Here is a 22,332-nt window from a genome sequence, read left to right as displayed (position 1 = left end):
TCGATCTGGGCTGAGGTGGCTCACGGCCGTTCCTGGTGCGACCTTATTAGACTCTCTTCCCCCTGTAAGTGGTTGTCCACAGGGGGGAGGGGCCGCTGGGAATTACTCCCCGCACCTGAATTCCAAGATCTCCTGCTAGGGCCTCCATGGCCTGACCTGGCCTCAGCCTCAGTTATCGACATGGTCTTGAGGCCAATTATCTTCTGCATTCAATAACGCCCAGCTCTAGAGATACGAAACTCATTAAAGGACGTTCAGGTATGATGACTTGATATCACATTCTGCAAGGGGTTTATGCTGCTTTATTGGTTCATGTCTTCTCTCTATTGCATGGTGAAACGTATCATTTGATGCTTTGACTTCAATGTATTCAAGGGTTGGAATAAGCGGCAAACTCTTATTTACGGAGTAGTTAAGTTAGTTCTTGGGATCAGGAACAAGCTGACGCGATCACACTAGCTTCACAGATAAAATTACATCGCGATTACTTGCATTGGTGTTAAATTAGCCCTATCATACATGGCCAGGCACAGAATGCGACCATGGCATTTGCGCAGTTCCATTGCTTTCAAGTGTCATTTCTCATGCATGACTTGGATGAGCTGTCTAAAGATAGTAACCTCCCATGCCCTCCTCCATGATAAAGCTAAATCAATTCCGATAGCAATGATGCCACGAGGATTCAGAATCCCCGTAATCCGCTGGCTACAGCCAGTCCAATTCACTCCGATGGCTCCGATACTGATCTATCTACAAAGTTTGCTGTAATCCTGCATAAAAGGAAATCGTTCTATCATTCACCAGCTCAGTCCTCGATGAACTCAATCATGACTGTCCCTTGCTTCAGACCTGCATCTGCAACGGTCGTGTCCAGGCTCTCGATGAGATCCTGGCCGGCAGGCATTTTCTTAAGCTCGAATTCGATCCCTTCTTTGCCTTCCAGTGGCTCAGCCTTGAGCCATTCGTAAATTCTGCGGACTGAATCATCAAGATTGAATCGTCGAATGACACGACCGGTAGGGTGTCGGAATTGAATGCGCGTAGTAGTTGTTGGGTTGGCCTCTGGCTCGGTATGTGGGGTGGTGCTCGAAATTTGAGCCCAAGGACTTTGCTCAACCGGAGCTTCAGGTTCTTTTCCTTTGCCTTCCTCAGGGCCAGGATCTTTGGTTAAAGCATCGGGATCATGAAGGTTAGGTGTCGAGGAACCTCCGCTTCCTGTAGCGCCCTCCAGACTGTTCTTCAAAGCCATTTCAAGCATCTCATCCTCAGTCATGCGATCGACATCCACTCTCTGTGGCTTTCGTGCTGTCGACTTCGCAACCGGGTTCTTGCTATTGGCCGCGAGACTGTAGCGGTCGAGAAACTCGGCGAGTTCGGCATGGAATTCTTGCGCGGAGGGGAAAGGTCGTCCTGTCCAAACTTTGACTTGCTCGCCCGTTCGGGGGTCGATGATCGAGACATGTGGGTAGTTATCAGGGTTCTCGTGTGTTTGGTTGGGGAAATAAAACGTCACAAACTCCTCGGCATCCGGGAAGTCCTTGTCGTACTGTAGGAAAATGAAGTTCTCTGAGACCAGAGATTTAATAGCCTCGTCCTTCCAAATGTCACGGTTCAGCGCCTGGCAGTTGAAGTCGTTCATGTCTTGGAGATTAACCAAGATCCACTTCTTGTCTTCCTTGCCTAGAGTACGGGCATCATCCCAAGACATGCGCGCCATCAAATCGTAAGGTGGTCGGAACAAATCTACAAGACGTCTTGCGTGGGCTCCATTCTCGGGTGCCTGGGCAGGGCGGCTGTCAGGGTCGGCCCATATTTGCTGGGAGAATGGTCCTCCAGCACGATTGGCTAGATGAATGCGTCAGTGAGAGTCCACTACTGGTAGTTAAGACACTTACGTGGATTTGCCCGCCGCCTGCGTCGCAACTCTTCTAGAAAAGCTGCCTCCATTCCATCATCGTGCTCACCACCACCCCATCCGGGTGCCACCAAGGTCTCAGTAGTCCGCGCGATAGGTGCTCGGACATCATCTGGGTTTCCTCCTGATCCAGACCCAGACCCTTGGTTTCCTTGGTATAGCTCCTCCTGCAATCGCTTTGCCATTGCCATATCTTCTTCTTCTTGGGCTAGAGCGGCCGCTTGAGCTGCGACGGCTCTCTCGTTATCGTCATCATTGTCGCTAAAGTCTTCGATCTGCATATCCTGGTCATCGTCACTATCGATGTGGATGACGCCCGCCGAATCTTGCCTGCCAATGTTGCCTCTGGAAGCCGATGTTGTCGCGGGGGCAGCGGCTGGCTGGTTGCTTGAAGAAAGGCCAGCTCCTACGCCGGAAACGAGATCGGGGTTTTCGAAGAAGAGTTCTATGGCACGCTCAAAGTTACCCGCAGTCATCTCGAGAAAGCTCCGCGCGACATCGGTGCTTGTGCCCGTGATGGACATGAAATTGGAGATGTTGTCGTCCATGGTTGGCGACTCTCCTGGTCGGGCAGGAGTTGTCAGTCTGTCGTGTTTGTAAGAGTTTTAGAAAATTGAGAGGATCGGAAGTAAGCAGGGCACGGTGTCGAACACGCAGTTGATTAATGTGTTATCGTAAGGTTCGGTGTAGCTTGAGCGAGGAGAGTTGATGCCCCGCTATGACAACAGCGGGGAGAGTATCGGGCTAAATAGTCACTGGTCTCAAGCTGATGGCGCGAGTTTTATAGTGAGCTGTTCAGTGCCGTTGTTCTTTCAGCTTGCAGCAGCAACGCACTCGGAAGAAATCGACCTTGTCGTGGTTGAGATATGCCCTTTCAAGTAGCAAGGCGAAAGTTGAAGGTGAAAGTGAAGCACAGACACCAAAGACAGGCACCCAACCACAGTGACGCAACCGGGTCAGTGGAGCTTAGCGCCTTTTCCTTGGAGGGGCAAGTGACAGGGGAGTGAAACTGTGACGGGCGGAAAATCAATGACGCGACTTCTTTCATATGCACAGCTTACCCAAGATGAAAGCTGATTTATGTCCTCTACTATGATCCATGGCAATAAACAAACGTTTTCCTACCTTAATTAAGAAAGTGTTTTGTTTTACGACATGCCTGCATATTGAGAAATAATAATAAATACGGGTCTATACCGTTGTTATGCTAGAATCATGAACGCGTCTAGACTTGGATCTTATCTTCAGTTTCCCAGGGTGGTGCCAAGTTTTACTCATCTCGCCATTCAGTTACGAATGGCACAGTTAATTACTGCTATACAAAATCAAATTGGCAAATAGGAGTGTATAGCGACTTAGACTTGTTTTCCATATTTTACTAGAAGTTTTTAGCTCCTGTTATCATATCTATTGTCTCCGAGAAAATTGACCAACTTGACAAATGTCAGCTTAGTCATGCAACGTCACGATATGGTTGACTGGCGACAATATGGCCCGGCAGCACCTACCTGAGGTTATTCGTCACCGAGCTGCCTGTGCCTTTCCTTACAAAGCACAACAAGTCGTAAATCGCCGTCTGAACTCGTTCTTACATCTTTAATACTTTTTATGATCAAACCACATCGATTATCTGAGCTTGAAGAATATCAAATTCGAAACACACAATACCCCCTCAATCATGGCGGCAGCAACAACGAAAGAGAGGGAACTGCAGCTGCTGGACACCGTCGAGCTCAAGATCCTAAATGTTGCCAACAAGGAACATAAGCTGCACGAGCTATTACAACGTTATCTGCCGCCGGTCATCCTCAAGGCGGCTAGTGAACATGCTCAAGTTCGAGCTAAAGTGGTCCAGATATTCTCCAACCTGAAGACCTTCATCCAACCCCCGGAGTAAGTCAGATCCCAGCGTGAAACGAGACTTGGGTTCCAAAATTTGGTGCGAAAATTGTTCCCTAAGGTAGTCGGAGAGTCGGCTAGGTTCATCCCAAACCACCCCGAAAGTACCAAGCATTTCTGCCACGTAGGCGAGTTCGGGATTATCTAGGATGATTTATTGTCGAACTCTGAAGTTTTCTGGCATTCTAGTGTCAGAGCAATCCGTGAAATTGATATGGAACTAACATCGACACAGGGTAATTCTTCCTGTAGGCGCACTGCTTGATCAATACAAGTCTAGTGACTCCCCGTTAGTCAAGCAACTTGATATCTCAGCCATACAACATAGCATAGAGCGCCTGGATGACTATGAACGAAGACAGCTTATACCTAAAGCTTTGTCAGGATTCGCCAAGGACCAAGGTGTTGCCCGAGCTGGTCCATTCTTCAACATCATTCTGCGTCTCCTCCTTGATGCCCGGATACCTCCAAGAGGCAGCAAAGATGATACCGAGTACCGAGAAGCAATCGGACTATCAGACGAGGCCGACGCAAAGTTCCTTGCTAGCATGATTAGCATTTTCCTACGGCTACGGAACCCTACGCAAACTCAGAACTGGACCACAGCTAACCCAACACTCACTAAAGCTGAGCTCGATTCGCTAGCTGTGGAAAGCCCCGAGTCACAGAAGGTTTTCGAGAGGATGTCAGAGTTGAAGCTCAAGCTCATCTCGTTGCTTGCAAGTGGTGCTTTTACTGACGAAGAGAAGTTCTTGCCCGCGCTTTACGCTTCATCCAGTTTCGATAACAGACTTGTATCTGCAGCTGAAGAAGTTTTGAAGCGAAGCTCTGTGTCTATGGAAGATGAGCCACTTGTCAAGCGCCTGTTTCATGCTCACTCAATCCTGCCGCCCACCTACCGGACCAGAATTCTCAACATGCTCTCTAAATCATCCATCTCGGCAACAATGTCGGATGATATCATGGCTGTAGTCAAACTCAACTTCTCCTCGCCAGATCAAGCTTCAAGTGAATTGGCACAGAATCTGCTGCCCAAGAGTGCGCTCGAACAAACAAAACTGCATACGGCGACGTTTCAGTACCTTGCCTGGGTAGCACGCGTTGGGCCCACGCAGGAAGGATTTGACATTGCTGCTCCTCTCGTGCATGAGCTGTCCACTTTTATAGAGCGTCAAGGCTGGCCTGTTCCGTGGCGAACATCTCACGACGATATTGCACTACGATCGAAAGCGTACGAAACTATTGGAGTGTTGGCGAGAAGTGCGAATATGCCAATTGGGAGGCGTCTACAACTCGCGCACTGGCTTTTTAAGTCATTGTCAGAGGATACGACTTCCGATGCAGTTGTGAACATAGATGGAGCTCTGTCCAGCCTAACCACCAACATTCCGGCAATGACGGGCAATGAGTCTCAAGAGTTGAAGACAATGCTGCTAACGTTTATGTCTCTCGCTGATGAGCCCCCTGCTGTTAGAAGCACTCGACACGCTGTGGTCAAGTGGGCCAACCAGTGCCTCGCCTTTTCCGATGTTCTGGGACGCTGGATTGACATTCTGGCCGTTGGTGCCTACGAAAGCGAGAGAAGTGATGTTATTGAGCAGGGCCACAAAGGTCTTGACCCTTGGACTTATCACGCACACGCCGAAACCAGTCCGACATTGCCAGACTGGAAAGAAATGATAGTCACGTTCTTTGGTTCTGAAATTAGCCCATATACCATTACGGAAGCCGCCACTGCCCCTCTTCCAGATGTGACAGAAAAGTCGCACTCGGTGTTTGAGAACTTCCAAGAATCTCGTATAGCTGCTTTCCCAGTTGCCCTGAGATATTGCAAGCACATAATGTTCCTCACAGCTCTCGAAGACTTCGAAGTGGAGCCTGACTGGATGCAAACTCTAGATGCACGAGTCAAAACGGACATCAAGACGCGAGAGAAGATCCTAGCATATCTGCATACAATCGATAGTGGATACATACTCTTCTATCTGAAGGCATGCCTCGATGGAGCCTACCTCAGGGACTCTCCGATTACGGAAGAATGCATCCGTTGTTTTGTTGATGTGGCATCCCTCAGCCCCGGCGGGGCACTGGGGTTCTTGACCATGTTTAGCGATGGCCTTTTCCAGCTGATCAAGTCGAATAATAAGGAAGTCCGGTCACTGACTGCTCGTGCCCTTGGAATGCTTGTGTCACATCTCGCGAATGACCCGTCTCTTATAGACTATTACCGCGAGACTCTGAGTGCACTATTCGAAAACGCCGAGAGGTTAGTCGGGCCTGAACTCAACGCTGCTGAGGGAGGATTACTGGCATACAGCTACGTCTGTTCGCGAAGCGTTTACTACGGACAACCCATTCCCGACGATGTTCAATATCCCATTCAGTTCATCACCGGCGAAAACGTTGTGTCGTCACTCCATGACACAGCGCTCGAGGCTTTTGCACAGCTGTGGACAGCCGGACTCGCTATCCCGGAACGTGAAGGTGATCACTCACTGGAAAAGGTTATCAGCAAGCTAGTCGCCTCAGCAAAGAAAAGCAACGAGAAGGCAATTCTTGCTCTGGGAAGACTGGCTGCCGGGCTGAGTGAAAGTGGAGAGGCTAATGAGAGCGAAGATGGATGGTCGCATGGAGTCCTGGGCAACATCCTCAAGGAGCTTTTCGCCCTACATGAGATCAAGCAAGTCGAAGTGCAGTTCACTGTGGGAGATGCTATCACTGCAACTCTGGCACGATGGGAATCCGATTATGTAAAGCTGACCCTGGATGTCGAGTCTCGCGGTTGTCTTCAGAAGCGCAATGGATCCCGTGGCCCGCTTCTCACAGCTGTTCTTAACAAGATCTTCGCTGACTGCAAGGCCACAAAGCCATCGCTGCTGAAGGCGTCCGGCATCTGGCTTTTCTGCATTGTTCAATATTGTTCACACCTGGAAGAGGTTCAGTCGAGGCTCCGAGAGACTCAAGCTGCATTTATGAGACTTCTTAGCGCACGCGACGAGCTTGTACAAGAGACTGCCTCGCGCGGTTTGTCTTTGGTATACGAGCGTGGCGATGCTGATCTCAAGAGCGCCCTTGTGAAGGATCTAGTGTCTGCATTCACAGGCAACGGCACCCAGCTCAAGGTCGACCAAGAAACAGAGCTGTTTGAGCCTGGTGCTCTGCCAACTGGCGAGGGCAGCTCCATCACTTCATACAAGGACATTGTCAATCTAGCCAATGAAGTTGGCGATCAAAGGCTTGTTTACAAGTTCATGTCACTTGCTGCGAATGCTGCTACCTGGTCAACTCGATCTGCCTTTGGTCGATTTGGACTCAGCAACATTCTTTCAGAGTCTGAAGTTGACCCTAAGCTCTATCCCAAGCTCTACCGTTACCGATTTGACCCCAATCAAAACGTGCAGCGATCCATGGACGATATTTGGAAGGCACTTGTCAAGGATTCGGGCGCAGTTATCAGCACTCACTTTGATGCGATCCTGGAAGACTTGCTTAAGAGTATCTTGGGCCGAGAATGGCGCATGCGAGAAGCAAGCTGTGCTGCTATCTCGGAGCTCATCCAGGGCCAGCCATTCAACAAGTACGAGAATCGATACCGTGATATCTGGATATCGGCATTAAAGGTTCTTGATGATGTCAAAGGTTCTGTGCGAGAGGCTGCCTTCAAGCTTTGCAGAACCTTATCTAATACTCTTGTTCGACAACTCGAGGAGGGAACTAGTGGATCTGCTGCTAAATCTATGATGAAGGAGGCTCTCCCCTTCCTTCTGTCTGACAAAGGTATCGAAAGTTCTGTCAAAGAAGTCCAAGCCTTTGCTGCTATTACCGTCATCGAGCTCACTAAGAAGGGTGGAAAGGCTCTCCGACCATTTATTCCGGAGATGGTTCCTCAACTTCTTGGTTTACTGAGCTCTATCGAGCCCGAGCAAATCAACTGGCATTATCAGAGAGCTGGTGAGGACAGCCGAGACCAGATTGATAAAATTCGATCACAAATGGTGAACCGATCTCCGATTTCTGAGGCCATTGACAATTCACTTCGATTCGTGGACGCGGATGTTATGGCTGAATTGGCACCTAAACTAGAGGCAACTATCAAAACTGCTCTCGGCATGCCGACAAAGATAGGATGCAGTCGTGTATTGACGACCCTATTCACAAACCACACAAATGACATTAAGGGAGTGAGCAACAAGTTCCTCCAACTGATGGAGAAGCAGACAATGGACAAGAACGACGAGGTCAGCCAGGCATATGCTCGAGCTACCGCATATATGTTGAGAGCTGCTTCGGACTCGGCCAAGAACCGATTCTGCAAAAAGTTTATCGACATGTACTTCGACGCAGAGGAGGAATCGCGTCGCCAGAAGACTGCAGATGTGATTGTGGCGCTGGCTAAGGTCTCGCCTGACCACTTCACTGCCCTAGAGACACAATTGCTACCCTTCTCCTACTTGGGCTCTCACGATACAGACGAGTATACCAGCAAAGTATTCAAGAAAGTATGGGAGCAGCACGCTGGAAGCAGTCGCACTGTTGTTCGTTACGTTCCCGAGATCGTAGCACTCGTGGAGAGGTGTTTGGATACTGCACAATGGGCCCTTCGGCATGGTGGAGCTTTCACCGTTGCGGCTATGGTATCTGATGTTGCAAGTGCAAGTGATGTTAGTGGCCAAATCAGCGACGCCAATCTCAACAAGATCTGGCCTGTTTTCGAGAAAGCACTGGCCCTGAAGACATTCGCTGGCAAAGAGAAGCTCCTTGAATCATACCCTAAATTCGTCGAGAAGGGACACAGCTTGTGGAAGTCAGACACAAAGATCGCTGCACAGATGAAGAAGATTGCTCTTCGAGAAGCTAAGCGAAACAACGACGAGTACCGTGTGCACGCTTTCCGCTGTCTCTGGGAGTTTGCGAAAGCTCGGGATGATCTCGACATGCTTGATGAGATTGTGGAGATCGTTACGCCTTATCTTGAAGAGCTGAAGGGAGACGACGAGACCGAGAATGGAGATAAAATGGATATCGACTCTAAGGATCAAGTCGCGAAGGAACAGCTTGCAGAGAAGGCGGCTTCCAACGGCTTGGAGGCTGTTGCTCGCGGGCATAGCCGAACTGATCTTGGCATTCTGACCAAGATCATCAATATTCTCAAGCCTTTCCTGTCAAGCCCGAACTTTGCGACTATCAAGCGCCAAGTATGGTACGAGTGTGTACGCGATCTTATGAACGATGCCACGCCTTCATCAACACCGGATGAAAATGCCGTGGCGCTTACTTATCTACTGAGCCTGGATGTTGACTTGGTTGACACTGGCACTGAAGCACAGAGAGTTATGAGGGCCAAGGCAGTGGGCGCATTGTTCAAGGCAAAGGGCAAGGGAGTCTTTGGACCGACTGGGGGCCCTGACGCTGCGCAGTTGAAGACGATGGTGAGTCAGGCGCTGGAAGCCGAGAGGTCTTTGGAGGTTCAGCGTGTGCTGAGGGATATCCTCGTTGAGATGGAGTAAGAGAGGGGTGAAGCTTTCTAGAGATTCAGCGTTTAGATCATTATCTTTTTACTAGCGTAGGTTAAGAAATACACCAGATATCATTGAGCTTAACAGTCCTATTGTGAGGCTATGCTGACCGCGAACCATATCTGCTCAGAAAGACTATAACATATTATCACAAGCCTGGGCGGATCATGGCAATGCTAGACTGACTGTCGCAATACGAACGCATGCTGGTTCCTTACGTCCTAAACCCTGGCAGCTACCCTTACTTTCAATCTTGGCAAACATCGCAACCCCCTCACATCCTACCGCAGCACTCATAATGCCGTACAAAAAAGAAAGGCAATTTGCCCAACGTTACATAGTCCCCCCCAATCAAGCCCAATCCGTCGGCAAACTCGTTAAACCGAAACAAAAGCAGAATGTTCGAGCGACACAAGAGACGCGCGTGGTTTGTGAGCCGTTGGCTACCAACCCATCTCCGGCCGGATCGGACGTTGGCAAACGGCCGGAAACGTCGGTACCTTGGATGGATCCACTGCCGAAAAATGCTTCGCCGTGTGACGGAAGCCCAATCAAAGTCGCCGACGGATGATACGTCTGTAACGTTGAGCTGGAGTGCAAAGGTAGGTAGGTTTCTGTCTCAATTTATAATTGCTATGTATCAGTAAACGCGGATCAGAGAGTAATTGCCGAAAGCATCATCAAAAGTTGAGGGCAGTTTTTGCTCTATCTTGCCAAGACGAACAATTAGACATCATTGGCGAAATGTGTCCCAACATATTGCCGATAAGTTGTGGAAAAGGACAAGGATGGTAGAGTGGCACAGAAAGACTCAATGCCCCGCAGCGATATTGGCACGCCGGGCTGTCGCCAGATCGCAAACCGCAACGCAGCCGCAGCGCAGCGTAGCGTTTGCTGCCAGTCAGACGTGATATGATGATGCCAGTCTTGTGTCATGAACATTCAGTAACAACCTCTGCCGTTCCAAGCTACTTGACCCAGAGCCAGTAAAAATCTCACGATGCTCCAAAAGTTCACGATTCAGTTCTTGTTCAGGGTCAGAGCTGCAGCACAGTTAGCGGAGAACTTATTCAGGACCATCGGTTTTCTAAGCCGCAATTTGCGTCACCAGTCCAGTCCAGTCCAGTCTACTGCTGGGTTTCCCACGAGGTCGCAAGGTGGGATTGAACGATCTGCAAGTAGCAACCAGGGGCCTGGTCCCAAGATTGATGAATGCGGCTAAAGGGAGGAACCAGAAGCGTAGAAATTCGCGAAACCAATATGCAAAGGCACGCTATCTGAAGATGTTTGCAGATTTCGAGTCAGAGTACTATGAGCTCAAGCAACATACTGTAAGCCGTAGTCAACCTTCAATACGACCATCAAAGAAGAGTCTGACAGGGGATAAAGCCAGTCTGTCAAAAACGACCATGACGCACTGTCTTGCAAGAGCGAGATCTTCAACCTGATTGGTCAAACTAGTGCACACAAGTTCGCCAGTCATCATCAAGGTCAAAAGATGCTTTGTGCTGTAGCAGTGATGCTGCATGGTGGTGTCAGGAATAATCTTTGGTGTGCAAAGGATCCACTAGCAGCGATTCCCGGAGGCCTGGAAAAACCTCCCATTTGTCGAGCTGTTCTGTTAGCAATATCGACGGCGTTGCTGTAGTCGCACGCTTTTTCAGTAGAGATGGTTCCATGAGGTGACCTCGGCACGAAGTTGTTTCAATACAGTGCTATGATTCAAAATACGCAAAATCAAAAGATTGCCTGATATACGAGACAACTTTGCTGTTCTCGCATCTACGCCCGAAATAAGGGCGACGACGCTATCACCAAGACGGCTCAACCCTGGTGCGGTCTAGAAGGGCTTTCCTGTCTTGGCGCGAGAGCAGACCGAGATCTTGCTTTGAACAGGGCATTTCGACATGGGTTTTGGAGTGCGCCACACTTTAGGTTTGAGTTAACACTTCCCAGGGAGAGTTTGTCACCCAGAAATAGATAGCCTCAACCAACTCTGAGGTCCATGCATAAGCGGCATGCAATTGAGTTGGGAGGCGTTGAGGTTCCTGTTTTGTAACCGAAAGCCAACAGTAATGAGCACTTGACTGTGCGAAGGCGACGTTGAAGTGGTCAGCTATCGTTGTATGATCACTCACTACTGGCTGTGATATCTCGAAATGGCCCGATGCTCGAGGAACGGGCGTTGGCTGATGATGCCCGCCCTATCTGTTGTCAAAAGCAAGCAAAGATGCCCGAACAAGATCAAGTTGCGATTGCACACGCTCAGGTCTTCTGCCAACGAATGGATAAGTTCTCAGGCCATGTCGCATGGGTTGTCTCGGTCTGAGCTCGCCTGTAGCACGTCGCTATGACGAGCATTCGACACCACGAGCCTTGCAATCGATGCAAGCAAGGGATTCTGGGGATGCTTGTCGCGATAGCAATCTTAAATCCTAGGGCTGGTGATCACTATACGATGGCCGGAGATATTCAGATAAATGAGATGTTGAAACATTGTCGCTGATCTGAGTGAGCCGTGCATTCGTGAATTGCTGGCGCTTCATCCGCAACAAGCAATTGTAATGCTTTTGCGTGGTGAAACCAACAAGCGAGGCCCCGGGCGCTCCCTTCATTCCATTTTCTCGCTCGTTCAACCTCAGTTGACAGGCCATTTGCATGAATTCAATGCCATGCTCAATTGCCCCCAGCGTTTCCATCCAACAACAGGCACGACGATCATCAATGAACTCTTCATCTTCCCTGCATTCAGCTCTCCGTTGGTCGTCTATCGCTGTTGTCCTTACAGTGCATTTTGATAGATCGGGCTACTTTCCAGGTCATCGACCCTCATGCCCTATGATTTCATGGTCCACTTCAGCAGGGCTGTTTTTACAGGGGTTGTGTTCGTTCGCAAGCTCCGTCCTGCTTCCAGCGCCCAGCGCTCAAAGGCCACTGTTCACTGTCTAGCTTCTAGTCCTAATGGTGCCCAGCTGTGTCGCTTTAGGCACTAGGTATGTACTGAGATAGCGCCACGCCAGCAGTCAAGGGTAGCCCTGGTTGCGGAGAGCCACACAATGCTTTTCAGCACGACAGGTACCCAAGCCCAAACATGGCTGAGTTTGCCCGTTCGAAAAGTACGTATCCAGCTCAAGCGAAACAGCAAGGGGCCCCAAACAATGCCATTACAGCCTCGAGTTTTCGAGTAGACGGCTCGAGCTCGAGCTTCGCATTGTTTCGAACCACTTTGACCATCGCCATCGCCATAGCAAGTCCGGTGATTGTATGCATCACGATGATCGCAAAGTTGCCGAACTAAATTGTCGATACTGTGCGTAAGAGCAGCTAGGGCAAGGCCCACAGGTTTTGTCCTTGTCCTTCTCGTTTCTCCTCCCTTCCATCCCTTCCATCCCTTCCAGTCTCTCCACATCGCGACACACACATTTTTCTCAAGCCACGCCCACCCTTACTGGCTCCCACCACCTTGTGGTGAGCCTCTTCTGGGCTCTTGACTCCCAATGGAAATGTAATTCGATGTTGTGCGTCTGTTCTCCAAAAGCCCTCTTCCTGGCTTCTTCCCCTCCTCTGTTAAGATCTTGTAGAGACCCTTCATCCCCCCTCCCATCTTAAACTTCTTGCGTAAACTTATTCCCTCCGAAGCAACCGCTTGATCGTCTTCTCGTCTCTGTCCCTTGTGCAATCGTCTTGAACGCTTTGTTGTGTTACGGAGTGTCCGTTACTGCGCCTGCTTGACCAGGTCCACGCTACCGTTACCATCATCTCATCTGAATTCCGTGCACCTGCAGCCGCTCCGTCACTCGCCCAGTGACTTAAAAGCGTCATTCGTCCATTGGGCTGTTTCGGTACCACCCTGAGCAAGCCCGCACCAAGATCCAAGATCCCCTTGTCAGCGGATACGGCAGCCCACACCCCCTGGTCGACAATTTTCCCCTACCGGTGCCCTCGTCCCCGCGTGTCCCCGATTGTTCCCAAGACCCAAGGCCCAAACAAGGCAAGGTTAAGAAAAAAAAAGCTCGTCTTTTTTCTCTCTGTCTCCCGCATTACGACTCATCCCACGACTCTCTTTCTTGTTTCCCCTCATCCATCTTTGTACTCATCACGGTTTTCACGGCTCTTCCCTTGCGCGTGTTTCGGAAATTGGCTGTGACAGTTACTGTTGTTTTTGTTGGCGCCTAAAAGTGAGTTTTGCTTTCTTTCATTCCCTTGTTGCTTGTCGATTCCTTGCACATTTGTTTGTAGTCGTGGTTGGTGGAGGGAGGTTTGTGGGATTGGGCCGGATATCAGCTTCAACGACGCTTGATACGCATTGCGCCCACCGCCATCGACAATTTTCTACTTGAGAAAAAGATCAGCTCCATGGATCTTCGAATGTGCTTTGAATCGAAGATTCCATGCTATATTCGATTTTTGGGCAGCACTCAGTCCCCCCCGCGCATCTGTTCACCCGTTCCGATCATCCGCGAAGCGACCATATCGATAAGCAGCACCGAAGGAGTCAGCAGCGCAACGAGTCTCCTTGCCGACTTCTGAAACAATACCTGCAATGCGTCGCGTACAAAGCTTTCGATACCTGATAATTGGGTGTCGACCGTATACCGACTTTATATGCTCAGTTACGCTGGTCATGGTGACTAAGGCGCAAGCTATTGTCATTTCGAACAACTCGTCACCCGGAATCAGGGATGCTGAAATCCTGGAATCTTCGAATAACGCACGACGCTGAAGGGAGAGAACTTTGGGGCTGCCGAGTCACCTGGAACCAGGATCATGGATGGAGAGACCTGCATCATGTTGGCACTTGTCGTCTAAGGACTGCTCTTCCAGTATACTGCGACCGGAGATCACGAATAACTTTTCCGTGAACGGCCCCCCATTAGCCAATGAAGCGTTCGTCGAAGCGGTGTCTGGCCTACGTAAAACTTATCGACCAATCAGGATGGACGAACCTGCACCTGGACTTTGGGGATTTCCAACCCAGCCTGGGGAACGTCACAGATGTTAGGACCAGTTGGACACTCCCAATCATGGCTTCCGGGACCAACATGAATTGGCAATTGGGGAGACCAATAGAAGACTAACAATTGCATAGGTTCAGCTCATTTCGGGAACGTTTGCAGCTACCTTACCACATTCCTTTGGAATCTTTGGTAAAGCACCTTACCCTGTGAGAACGACGATTTGGCGTTTCGCATCCCCATCACTCTCCTCAGAAGCATTTCATTGCTTGTACCGGCGTGACGGCGTCTTAGAGACTTGATTCGCATCTGTACGAATACTTTTCGGAGTCCAATTCTCGGTTATCAGATTCATATTCTTTAAGGATTAGACTCGGCGTGAAGGTAGGACGATTCAATCTGGCACTGCTGAACCGCGCCGCTCACATCAGCTTTGCAGGTCTTACGATCCAAAAATAGCGACTTACTTCGTTGTGCTTTCGGTACTCGATTCTCTGACGGTACGTTATGCAATTTCGCCCTGATGTTGCCACTCGCTGCCTTGTGTGACTGGTTTGCCTAAGCACGTGGACCTGTTTCGCAAACCTTGTCTTATTGATGAACGGTCTTGATGGTTATCGATGTGTCCTTTTGGAAGCGAGAGTTTTGAGAGAAAAACTCCACTATCGAGAGGAGCTTGTTGGTGCTTGTTTGATTATAAGAAGGCAGGAGCCGCACGGGCGAGCCACTGTTGCCTGAACTACAACCCTCAACCTTCACCTTCCCACATGCAGGCGCACCACATCGCAATAATTTCTTGACCTTGCATCAACCTTTCGCTTCTTCACGCTCCTTCGAGCCCCGCGACACCGTCGCTAATATTTGCTGATAGCTCTTCTACGACTTTTTTACGACGTGTACGAGTTTACTACCCACGGTAAGTTGCTCTATCGCGATGATTTCCCTCCCAAAAGCGGCCCGCCTTTGGACGATCAGCCTCACGAAGGTCGTTGAAGCGGTCATTGAATGCGCCTCGGAAGCCTACCTACCGCTCGGCCACGAACCACTCAGGCCATTGTTCAGTTTGCGGAGCTAGAGTTCACGAGATGGAACCCAAGGATCCACCTGGTTCAAGAGCCTAGGACCTCTGATTCACTCTCCCAAGCCACGGGCAGTATCATCATTCGGAACAATACTGGCCAAACCTTGAGCTTTCGTCCCTGTTTGTTCGGCTCGGCGCTTCTGATTTGCTGTGGATTGTATTTTTTGCTGCGGGCTGATCGAGACGGCATCCTCACTTACCCCCCACATTATATGCATTTCTTTTTTGTCACAGCACAACTTTCATCTCTCCCAGTGCCTTCGCATTGGGGCTCGCTCAATACTTTTACTGACTCACGAATAGTCTTCTGTTATTGTTGCTCTGCTCTGTAAAGCCCTGCAACATCTTGCTTTTTCCTTGAACATATAAAGCTCGTGCTTGGTTCTTGACTCTGGTACGTTCTCCCCCTTCTTCCTCCTCTTTTGCGAATTTGCACTTGGTTGTATTTCCTTCGCTGGTACTCATTCATATTTACCCATGGTGTTAACTCGTCCAAAGCGCATTATGGATTTCGCCGGTGTCCCCCCCAACAACGCAGCCCCTGCTGGCCCAATGTCTTTCTCCAACGGTACTCCTCCCGCTCCTGACATGAGCTCTGCCCCCCCTCCTGGCTCTGGTCCTGATTCTCCCAAGACCACTCTCTGGTAAGTAGTAGTTGGCTGTCATGGTATAAGCGAGTGCTGACTATTGTAGGATGGGAGAGCTCGAGCCCTGGATGGATGAGAACTTCATCAAGGGTGTCTTTATGTCTGCCGCTCATGAATCTGTCAACGTTAAGGTCATCCGTGATAAGAACTCTGGTAACGCTGGCTACTGCTTTGTTGAATTCCAGTCCCCTGAGTCCGCAACCAGCGCCCTCGGCATGAACGGAAAGCAAGTTCCTAACAGCCAGCGCACCTTCAAGCTCAACTGGGCTTCTGGTGGTGGTCTCGTTGACCGACGGTATGTGCTCTCCCCAAACGCTTGGTGGAATTATTAGTAACATGCTCCAGGGACGATCGTGGTCCCGAGTACAGCATTTTCGTTGGCGACCTTGGCCCCGAGGTCAACGAGTACGTCCTGGTTTCTCTCTTCCAGGCTCGATTCCCTTCTTGCAAGTCTGCCAAGATCATGACCGACGCCATGTCCGGCCAGAGCCGTGGTTATGGTTTCGTTCGCTTCTCCGACGAGAACGACCAGCAGCGTGCTCTTGTTGAGATGCAGGGTGTCTACTGCGGCAACCGACCCATGCGTATCTCTACTGCTACGCCCAAGAATCGTGGCAACCACGGCTTCGGTGGTCAAGGACACCACAATGGCGGTCCCATGATGGGTGGTATGCCTCAGCAGCAGATGTGGAATGGAGGTGGTATGCAGGGCTTCGGATATGGTGGTTTTAACCCTGCCACTCAGATGAACCAGTTCACTGACCCCAACAACACTACCGTCTTCGTTGGTGGCCTTTCTGGCTACGTCACCGAGGACGAGCTCCGATCTTTCTTCCAGGGCTTCGGTGAAATCACCTACGTCAAGATTCCTCCTGGCAAGGGCTGCGGCTTCGTTCAGTTCGTTCACCGCCACGCTGCCGAGATGGCCATCAACCAGATGCAGGGCTACCCCATTGGTAACTCTCGCGTGCGCCTCAGCTGGGGACGTTCTCAAAACAACTCTGGCGTCGGTACTCCCTACCGCCCCGCCCCTCCTCCCCCTCACTACATGGGCATGCCCAGCCACGGCGGACCTGGCAACTATGGCCCCCAGCACTTTGGCGGCCCTGCTCCCGGTCCCCAAGGACCTCCTGGCCCTCCTGGACCCCCCGGACCTGGCGGACCTCCCCAGGTAAGCGTGACTCATCCGATTGACCTCTCTGTACTGACATGTTTAGGAGTTCTAACTCCATTTGCAGTAATTTGACCACGAACTCGTTGACGAAGGGGCTTTTATACGACCAATCCCCGGCACTTATATTTCCTTGGGCTCAGTTATCTTGCCTTATCATGAGCTATCGCGTAACAGTTGTATCTGCTTTTCGGCAGTTTACGAGTGATACCCAACCTTGATTTCGATTTGGGATCATGACTTTAAGTTTTATGGCAGCTCAGGATTTCAACACGACACCACGCTCACTCCATTTCCTTGGGTCTGAATCATGATTGGCGTTGGAGATCTTTGGTCACCCGGTGGATTGTCATCAATTCAATTCATTTAAGCTACTTGCCTGTACCCTCTGCGTTTACTTTAGTCACTCACTGCTTTTTCCTTTTTGCTTTTGACTGTCTGTCACTGTCTTTAACCATGGATATGTTCAAGTCGCTTCAGCGTGATGATCACACGTCGTCGTCTTTGCAAAGCTACGCCCACTGTTTCCTTCCAAATCTTTTCTCGTAGTCAGACCAAGGCCTTCTTACTTGGTGGGGGTTGGGTTCGCGCATTTCATTGGCTTCTTATAGGAGGACTGGCTGCACAGCGACTCTGTTTGGCATCGCTCTCTGGTTCATGCAAGCATCGGAGGCTTGCTCGACGCGTAGGTTTCACGGTTTAGCACGATATACCTGGTGTGCTTGGGGGGAATCTGGGGTGCAAAAAAAAAAGCGGTTAAGAAAAGAATGGTCTTGGCTACGAGTGTTGTTTCTGATGAGGCGATGGGGAGTTTGGCCCACGGTTTTGGGAGTCAGTATTATTCGAAACAGACCGACCATTGAACTGATGAAGGCAAACCAAACTGACTCGCGTGACCATGGCATGTCAATACGACACGTAGGAATCCCCTCTTCTGACAGCTCAGCTCGTGCACAGCACAGCAGACTAGCTTCACATCTCCGCATCTAGAGACCTCCACATAATGGAGAGGCTGACGTAATTTTAAAGCCAAGATATTTAGGGTTCGAGTCTGATAGCTGCTGTCATTGGGCGTAGAAGCCGTGGAAGCTCCTCGTACGTAGCTAGTGCTGTGTTTAAGCTGCAGCATGATATCTTCATGACCTTTGAGTGGAACTTTATTTCCAAGTACTTTAAGCCCAGCACCTCCTCTTTCAAACTTTACCTAGAGATTATCCCCTCATTTGAGAATCTCATTAAACATTGACAATATCATCATAACAACCATGTCTTCTATTGATCTGAGTGCTTTCCCCGCAGCAGCTCCGGCAGCTCCATCCTCTGAGATTCGCTACGCAGATGTAAGTCCGATACTCTGAAGGAAGCTATACATGTCTGACAATTCAGGTCGCTGTTACAGCTACCGCGAAAGAGTTTAAAGGTGTATACCGCGAAACTAAGCAATACCACGAACCGGACTTTATCAACACCCTAGACCGTGCCAAAGATGCTGGCGTCAGCAAAGTTATGCTGACGGGCATGTCACTCGCCGACGTGTCCCACAACGAAAGTATCGTCAAGCTCCGCCCCTCGCAGTGTTACTATACAATCGGCGTACATCCATATCATGCTTCTGAGCTTGACGCCGGTGGAAAGTCATACCTTGATGAACTGGAACAGAAAGTCAACAGTGCACTTGCACAGGACACGCCACATATCGCTGCCTTTGGAGAGCTAGGTCTTGACTATGATAGAGAGCAACACGCTTCGAAGGATGTTCAGAAGAAAGCGTTCAAAGCGCAATTGGACTTGTTTGTCAAGAATAGCTGGGATCTCCCACTGTTTTTACACTGCCGCAATGCCTTTGACGATTTCGTCGAGATGATTACACCATATATGGAGAAACTCCCCCGCGGGGGGTTAGTGCACAGCTTCGTCGGCAGCACAAGCCAGATGGAGAAGCTTGTATCTTTAGGTCTGGGCATCAGCGTCAATGGGTTTAGCTTCCAGAGCACAGAGAGTTTGGAGATGGTATCCAAGATACCGCTCGACGCGCTGCAGCTGGAGACGGATGCGCCGTGGGGAGAGCTGAAAGGTGATGTGGTGAAGCGTTACTGCGAGAATGCGAGACCGTTGCCGGCGTCGAAGAAGAGGGATAAGTGGGATGCTAAGTGCTTGGTTAAAGAGAGGAATGAGAGTTGTTATATGGAGCGTGTGGCGCTGGTTGTAGCGGGTTTGAAGGGTGTTGGTGTTGATGAGGTTGCGGAAGCGGCGTGGAGGAACAGCGTGAGGATGTTTGGACTTGGACGAAGATAGAGACTATGGAATTGGCATATAATTAAAGAATAAAGTATTCACAAAGTTTTGCGATAAAGAAGTCAGCATCTGTAAGAGACCTGTGAAGAGATTGGGGTGACAGAAGAGCCATCGAGGCCAGTACTTTTGAGCAATTGGCTACCTCGCAAAGGTACCAGTGATCTATATTCATTGAGTCCATCCATTATCACCATCAGTAATGAATTTGTTCAATTTCTATAGTGTCAGACTTGCTGTCTTGTTCAAGGAATGGGCGTTTTGTGCCTTCGCATCCTCCAACACCCCCAGGCATCCCATAACCAGCATCTTCTAGAAGATAGCCAATGCATTCGGAGGCGATCCAATCAGTCCAGGTTGATTCAAAGGAGTCGAAGTAATCATGAACGAGTACCTCTTTTTCTCCTTACAATACCTCGCCAACTCTTTCAGATCCCACAACTCGCCGATCGACATACCAAACATGTTCAAACAATACATATGAAGCACTGCACCAGTTAACAAACATTCACAGTCTCCCAAACAAGAACAACTCACCGAGATCTTTCATTCCACCGATGGTACCATCAGGTTTCAGTGGGGGAAACGCTTCAAAACTATTCGAGTCCGACGCTGCAGCTGCAAAGCGCTTGTTCCACAGCCATCGAGCTGTTTCTTCACAGCCGTGAAGACCTGTTAGTTTGGCAGCGGCCATCTTACCCAGATCAGCGGGGTTCATGTTATCGACTACTTCGGTTGCGCCTGTTCTGACGATGAGAATGTCGCCGGGTTGGAACTCAACGTTCTGGTGGGCAGCACAAGCCTCGAGATCTTCAACCGTGATGCGATTCCCATCAAAGGCATGGAACTCAATGCCCTTTTCTTCAGCGTAAGAAGCGTAGTCAATTAGAACACCACGACCAGCGATGCAGCCTCGGGAGTGCCAATGGTCCAGGGTTGGCATTTTGTTAGACTCGGTTGAGTCGATTGACAAGGCTTCTCTATCGGGATTCGAGCCATTGTATGCTAGACCTGAATTTTGGTGCTGGAAATGGCACAGACTATCCCATTGGCTGCTACACTGCGTGTTGAAGGATAATTCATCGTCCCATGACTTGCCCTGTTCGAAAGGAAGCGCTGCCATACTCTCGGGTATGTAGAGGATCTTGTGCTGGGCGGCGAGTCGTCCTGGGATGTTGAGCTTGTTCATGGCATTGAGCGGCCAGCTATCAAACGTCAGTATCTAACAGTGAGTGTTTTCGAGAGACGTGCTTGAGAGATATAGAGACTCCATCTTTGACCTCGAGAGCTGCATTTCGAACAACTTCTGGAGTCAGGAAGTTCAGCGTTCCAACCTGATCCTTCTTCCCTTCACGGTCAAAAACACCCCAGGCACAGCCCTTTGGCATGCCTTCAAACGGAGGGAGGTCATCAAAGTCGGGCACAGAGTTCATATTGAAGGACATTGTCGTTGTTGAGAAGGGAAGTTGATGGTGAATTGGAGCGGTGAAGTTGGGAATGTCGCCTGTTTTATACCACATCGCAAACCAACCCCAATTCTAGACACTGCATGCGATTATACTGAATTGGGCTCAATTCACGAGAAATGCTGTAGCCTGCTGCACTGTGTTGTCGTTTTCGCAAATGAGTATCCACTGGCTATTGTCAGCCACTTCTCCAGGGTATGTAGGCAGCCATTTAAAGTGAAACTATTCCCAGATTTGTGCCCAGGGGTGAGAAAAAGGAACGCGCAGCGAGAATAATGAGAGAATTTTATGCCAGGGTATGAAAGTAATCGTGTAACAGGGTAGTAGGTAAGTAAAGTGTGCTATTATTATGGCGGTTTCTGGTCATGTCCTTCTGCAATTGCGGAAGCAAATTCAAGTCAAGTTTGACACTTTACTACAAGGTACTTACTACTTCATTCTACCAAGCTCCTAGCGTTTCACCCCCTTCAACTTCGCTGAAAATCTTTCTAGGAGCATAAAGAATGTCTGCTTTTCTATCGCCCGCGTAAACAGAACGGCACCCGCCAGTCCCTGCTAAACCTCCATCATCCAACATCAGATCATCACGTTTGCTCTAGGACCTGCCCATGACTGATGATATAGGGTTCGTATAAGATACCACAGAAGTGTCTTTGTGAGAGAAATGTATCGAAGACGGATTCGAGGGGAATTTTACGCGTGGCCCGATCCAAAGCTTGGGTGCTTTGCTCCAAGTCGAGTTGGAAAAGAGTGGCAGTAGCAAGAGCGATACGGCATATAAGTGATTAAAAGAACTGAAATATTGTGAAAAAGAAGTATCATTAGGTCTCGAAGCCGCTGTGCATAGTACGCGTTGCTTATTTATCAATCTCGTAACGGAACGACACTGCAGGTAAGTCAAAATTAACGCCATACCCTCTACGCATTTCCCCATAGAAGTTCAATAGTAAACGAAGTAATTTAGAGTCAACACTGCTCTGAATACTCGCCAAGGGCTGAAACCGCGGATCGGTGATATCTTAAAGTTCTTCTTGACTTTGGAATTTCGGATCCAGTGCAGGCACGAATACGAAACACTAGTACTCAGAATATAGTTAAAGAACTCCGGAGAACATAGGAAAGTCTAGAATCTTCAAACAGAGTCTGACACAATAGCCGATACCTCAATAGCCAACACCGTTAGCGAGCTGCAGGGACAGCCGCAACTCAATGGTCGGTTCGAGACGAACAAGGCAAATCACAACAATCCGATTGGTGCAGATAAGTTTCCATCTATCTAGATCAGATCAGATCGTTATCTTGAGCGATTATCCCCCCGTAATAAACTGGAACGCGTAACGGTGAGTAGCAGATGATAGTTCTCGCATTCGGATGTGGAGTTCGTATTCGT

General features: G+C 49.6%; 5 protein-coding genes across 6 annotated transcripts; 3 read left to right on the top strand and 2 right to left on the bottom strand.

Annotated features, from left to right (window-relative positions):
- Positions 1 to 220: 220 nt before the first annotated feature.
- Positions 221 to 9,409, top strand: FVEG_05908 (hypothetical protein). Of its 2 annotated transcripts, XM_018894137.1 has the most exons (3): positions 221 to 2,543; positions 2,595 to 3,808; positions 4,050 to 9,409. In XM_018894137.1, the coding sequence occupies exons 2-3, from the start codon at positions 3,594 to 3,596 to the stop codon at positions 9,319 to 9,321; spliced, it is 5,487 nt and encodes a 1,828-aa protein (XP_018751140.1). In that variant the 5' UTR covers positions 221 to 2,543; positions 2,595 to 3,593; the 3' UTR covers positions 9,322 to 9,409. The 2 variants fall into 2 exon arrangements, with proteins under 2 accessions (XP_018751140.1, XP_018751139.1); XM_018894136.1 differs by having other exon boundaries at positions 221 to 3,808.
- On the bottom strand, positions 409 to 2,840 carry FVEG_05909 (hypothetical protein). Its single transcript, XM_018894138.1, has 2 exons — positions 1,896 to 2,840; positions 409 to 1,845 (listed from the first exon to the last, which is right to left on the bottom strand). Exons 1-2 carry the CDS (start codon positions 2,461 to 2,463, stop codon positions 806 to 808), a joined length of 1,608 nt encoding a protein of 535 aa, XP_018751141.1. The 5' UTR covers positions 2,464 to 2,840; the 3' UTR covers positions 409 to 805.
- A 6,461-nt stretch (positions 9,410 to 15,870) lies between the features above and the next one.
- On the top strand, positions 15,871 to 17,239 carry FVEG_05907 (hypothetical protein; the record flags this gene model as incomplete). Its single annotated transcript, XM_018894135.1, has 4 exons — positions 15,871 to 16,010; positions 16,060 to 16,308; positions 16,359 to 17,184; positions 17,234 to 17,239. The coding sequence occupies 4 exons, from the start codon at positions 15,871 to 15,873 to the stop codon at positions 17,237 to 17,239; spliced, it is 1,221 nt and encodes a 406-aa protein (XP_018751138.1).
- Positions 17,240 to 18,449: 1,210 nt separating this feature from the next.
- On the top strand, positions 18,450 to 19,479 carry FVEG_05906 (hypothetical protein; the record flags this gene model as incomplete). The annotated part of the gene is made up of 2 exons (XM_018894134.1): positions 18,450 to 18,524; positions 18,571 to 19,479. 2 exons carry the CDS (start codon positions 18,450 to 18,452, stop codon positions 19,477 to 19,479), a joined length of 984 nt encoding a protein of 327 aa, XP_018751137.1.
- Positions 19,480 to 19,788: 309 nt separating this feature from the next.
- FVEG_05905 (hypothetical protein) lies at positions 19,789 to 20,909 on the bottom strand (the record flags this gene model as incomplete). The annotated part of the gene is made up of 3 exons (XM_018894133.1): positions 19,789 to 19,964; positions 20,014 to 20,698; positions 20,745 to 20,909. The coding sequence occupies 3 exons, from the start codon at positions 20,907 to 20,909 to the stop codon at positions 19,789 to 19,791; spliced, it is 1,026 nt and encodes a 341-aa protein (XP_018751136.1).
- Positions 20,910 to 22,332: the final 1,423 nt, after the last annotated feature.

The sequence above is a fragment of the Fusarium verticillioides genome, chromosome 2, assembly GCF_000149555.1.
Source record: "Fusarium verticillioides 7600 chromosome 2, whole genome shotgun sequence".
Classification (NCBI taxonomy): domain Eukaryota; kingdom Fungi; phylum Ascomycota; class Sordariomycetes; order Hypocreales; family Nectriaceae; genus Fusarium; species Fusarium verticillioides.
The sequence above is the reverse complement of the archived record's forward strand: the minus strand, read 5'-3'. Positions and strand labels throughout refer to the sequence as shown.